This window comes from Arachis hypogaea, chromosome 14, assembly GCF_003086295.3.
Source record: "Arachis hypogaea cultivar Tifrunner chromosome 14, arahy.Tifrunner.gnm2.J5K5, whole genome shotgun sequence".
Classification (NCBI taxonomy): Eukaryota; Viridiplantae; Streptophyta; class Magnoliopsida; order Fabales; family Fabaceae; genus Arachis; species Arachis hypogaea.
In genome coordinates, this window is record NC_092049.1 from 119074127 (window position 1) to 119077120 (window position 2994).

Sequence of the window (2994 nt, forward strand, 5' to 3'; positions counted from 1 at the left end):
AACCAAGACCTACCTAGGAATAATAATGCTGAAAATAATTTTGCTTCAAATGAACGTTCTCTTCCTCCCGCGAGTAACGAAAATCAGTCACAAACTTCTAGTGTTCGGGAGAAAACTGATCCTGCTTAGAGATACGTTGCTTTACAAAATATAAATGGAAAATCGCATTACCAATGATTATTTTGTCTGAGTACTTTTGGGGGCGGGGGAATTAATAGAATGAAAAAGCATTTGGCAAAGATAGGTGGAGACATTAAGAAGTGTTCTAAGGTCCCGTATGATGTAGAAAAATAAATGGAAGGTTTATTGAAAGAGATTCAAAAAAGTAAAACTAGTAAAAGGAAAGTAAGTTTCAACGAAGAGGGTACCGATGAGTGTGAGGATGCAATTGATGAAGTAATAGCGCAAGAGGAACAACAAACTCCGAGTCAGTTACCAACTAAGGAGGTTGTTGGAGGCGATCCAAAAAAGAAAGCAAAAACCATTATTCCTCCTATGTTTGCACCAAGAACAACTCCGGGAAGTCAACCAAGTCTGAAAAGCGTGTTTCAAAATAAAGAGGCGCTTCATGAAGTTGATAAGCGAGTGGCTAGATGGCTTTTGGATTGTAGGATTCCATTCAATGTGGTTATGTCACCTTTTTTTCAAGATACGTTGGATGGTGTAGCTGGATTTGGGCCTGGTTATAAAGGTCCTTCTTATGACTCTTTGAGGGTTAACTTATTAGCCGATCTCAAAAGGGAGTGTCAAATGGTTGTTGATAGCTATAGGTCTGCTTGGAAAGAAACTGGATGTACTCTCATGGCTGATGGTTGGACAGATCAAAGGCAAAGAACGTTGATTAATTTTTTGGTTTATTGTTCGAAAGGGTTGTGCTTTGTGAAATCTGTAGATGCCTCAAGTATGGTTAAAAATGCTTCAAGCTTGTGCGACTTATTTTCAGAGGTGATTGAATGGATTGGACCTGATAATGTTGTTCATGTAGTGACCGATAATGCTGCGAATTATGTTGCTGCTGGTAGGCTTATTAATAAGAAATTTGAAAATATTCACTGGTCACCTTGTGCTGCTCATTGCTTGAATCTTATTCTAAAAGATATAAGCAGCATGCCACATATTTCTAGCCTTGCAACACGTGCTTCGAAGATTACCGTGTTTGTATATAATCATACGGTGTTCTTGTCCTGGCTAAGACAAAAACCTGATTGGAGGGAGATTGTTCGTCCAGGTGCAACTCGTTTTGCCACTGTCTTCCTCACATTGATGAGTATCTTTAAGCGCAAATCGGAATTACAACAATTGGTTGTTGATACACACTTTACCGGACAAAATTAGGAAGGAGTGCTAATGGTAGAGATGTGAGTGCAATTATCCTAGACAATAAATTTTGGGATGATTGTTTTACTGTATGCCAAATTGTGAGTCCGTTGATTAAATTGCTGAGGTTGGTAGATGCCGATGATAAACCATCATTGGGAATTGTTTATGAAGGTATGCTGAGGTCAAAAAATAGAATCAAAGAAATGTTCAAGCATAGGAAGACTGCATATCAACCTTACACAAAGATTATCGACTCAAGATGGGACAAACATTTGAAAAAAAAATCTTCACATAGCAGCCTATTTCTTGAATCCTGATTGCTTTTTTTCTAAAAATTATAGAGAATCACCTGATGTCATGCGAGCTTTACTTGATCTTGTTATATTGTATTGCAAGGTTAATAATTTAGATTCAGTTGAGGCAATGAAAGAAATACACTTATATAGAGATCGAAAGGAAAGCTTTGATAGGCCTGAAGCTGTTCCAGCTGCAAAAAAACTTCAACCTGGTAATAATATCTGTTTGATAATAAACTTTAGTTATTTAGTTATTTTATGTTTTGTTTTCCTTAATTTGATAACTAATACTTGAGATATGGGATTGTAATTTGTAGATGAATGGTGGAGGTTGTTTGGTAGTTCTGCTCCATGTTTACAAAAAATGGCAGTTCGCATTCTTAGCCAAGCATCTGCTTCTTCAGGGTGTGAAAGGAATTGGAGTCTTTTTGATCAAATTCATACAACAAGAAGGAATAGATTGGAGCATGATAGGCTAAGTGATATTGTGTATGTTACATATAATTTGCGTCTTAAATCCAGGTAATATATATTTCATCCTTTCATTTCATATAATTAGATTTTGTATAGCTAATATACTAGGCTTATCATATATTGTATTTAATTTGTTAGGAAGGAAATAAAAAAAAGAAAGCAAAAGTCGCAATATGATCCAATCGATATTGAAACTATTGATAAGGTTGATTTTTGGGTGACGGAAGAGGTTGTTGAAAAAGAGCCTGATCTTCCAAGTAATATTGAAGACTTGCTTGGTGAGTATTATAGTTTATTGATCAGAAAATAAATTACAATAGCTTTGATCTTTAATTTATTGATAATGTGTTATATTTTCTTAGATGAGATTGATGCTGATTTAGATCAAGGTGGTGGTGGTGGTAGTACTAGTACATTTTATGCTGCACCACTTGCTTTTTCTGGTCCAAGTAGTGGAAATGAAGGTGATGAAATCAATGACACAAATCTGGAGCAAGTTATGGAGGATTTTGATGATTGATGACAAACTTGGATCATTTTGATGCTGCTATGTTATGTTTGATTGGTTATTTGTATTTGAATGAGATTATAACATTTTGGTTTATGTAGTACTTTTAATTTGAATGATATTTTAAAGTTTAGATTACACTATAATTATATTTTCATGTGCTTATTTATATTTTATTTATTATTTTATTATAAAACGGTTTTTTCGATTCAACCACGGTCGAACCGGTTGAACCTATGAACCAGTGAACCAGTGCCTAGAGCAGTTCGATCACCGGTTCGGTTTTCAGAACCTTGATCATTTGATCTTAGGGTATTATGATTGGCTTACTTTTATATACACACTCAATCAGAATTCTAGTTTTGAAAATATAGTAATGGACTTCTTTTTCTATTT

The 2994-nt window shown here is 35.0% G+C and overlaps 1 protein-coding gene across 1 annotated transcript; it reads left to right on the plus strand.

Annotated features, from left to right (window-relative positions):
- The first annotated feature begins 294 nt into the window (after positions 1-294).
- Positions 295-1335, plus strand: LOC112743016 (uncharacterized). The gene has a single exon (XM_025792250.1). It carries the CDS (start codon positions 295-297, stop codon positions 1333-1335), a length of 1041 nt encoding a protein of 346 aa, XP_025648035.1.
- Positions 1336-2994: the final 1659 nt, after the last annotated feature.

Coding starts and splice junctions, on each gene's coding strand:
- LOC112743016 (XM_025792250.1), top strand. CDS start 295: ATGGAAGGTTTATTGAAAGAGATTCAAAAAAGTAAAACTAGTAAAAGG.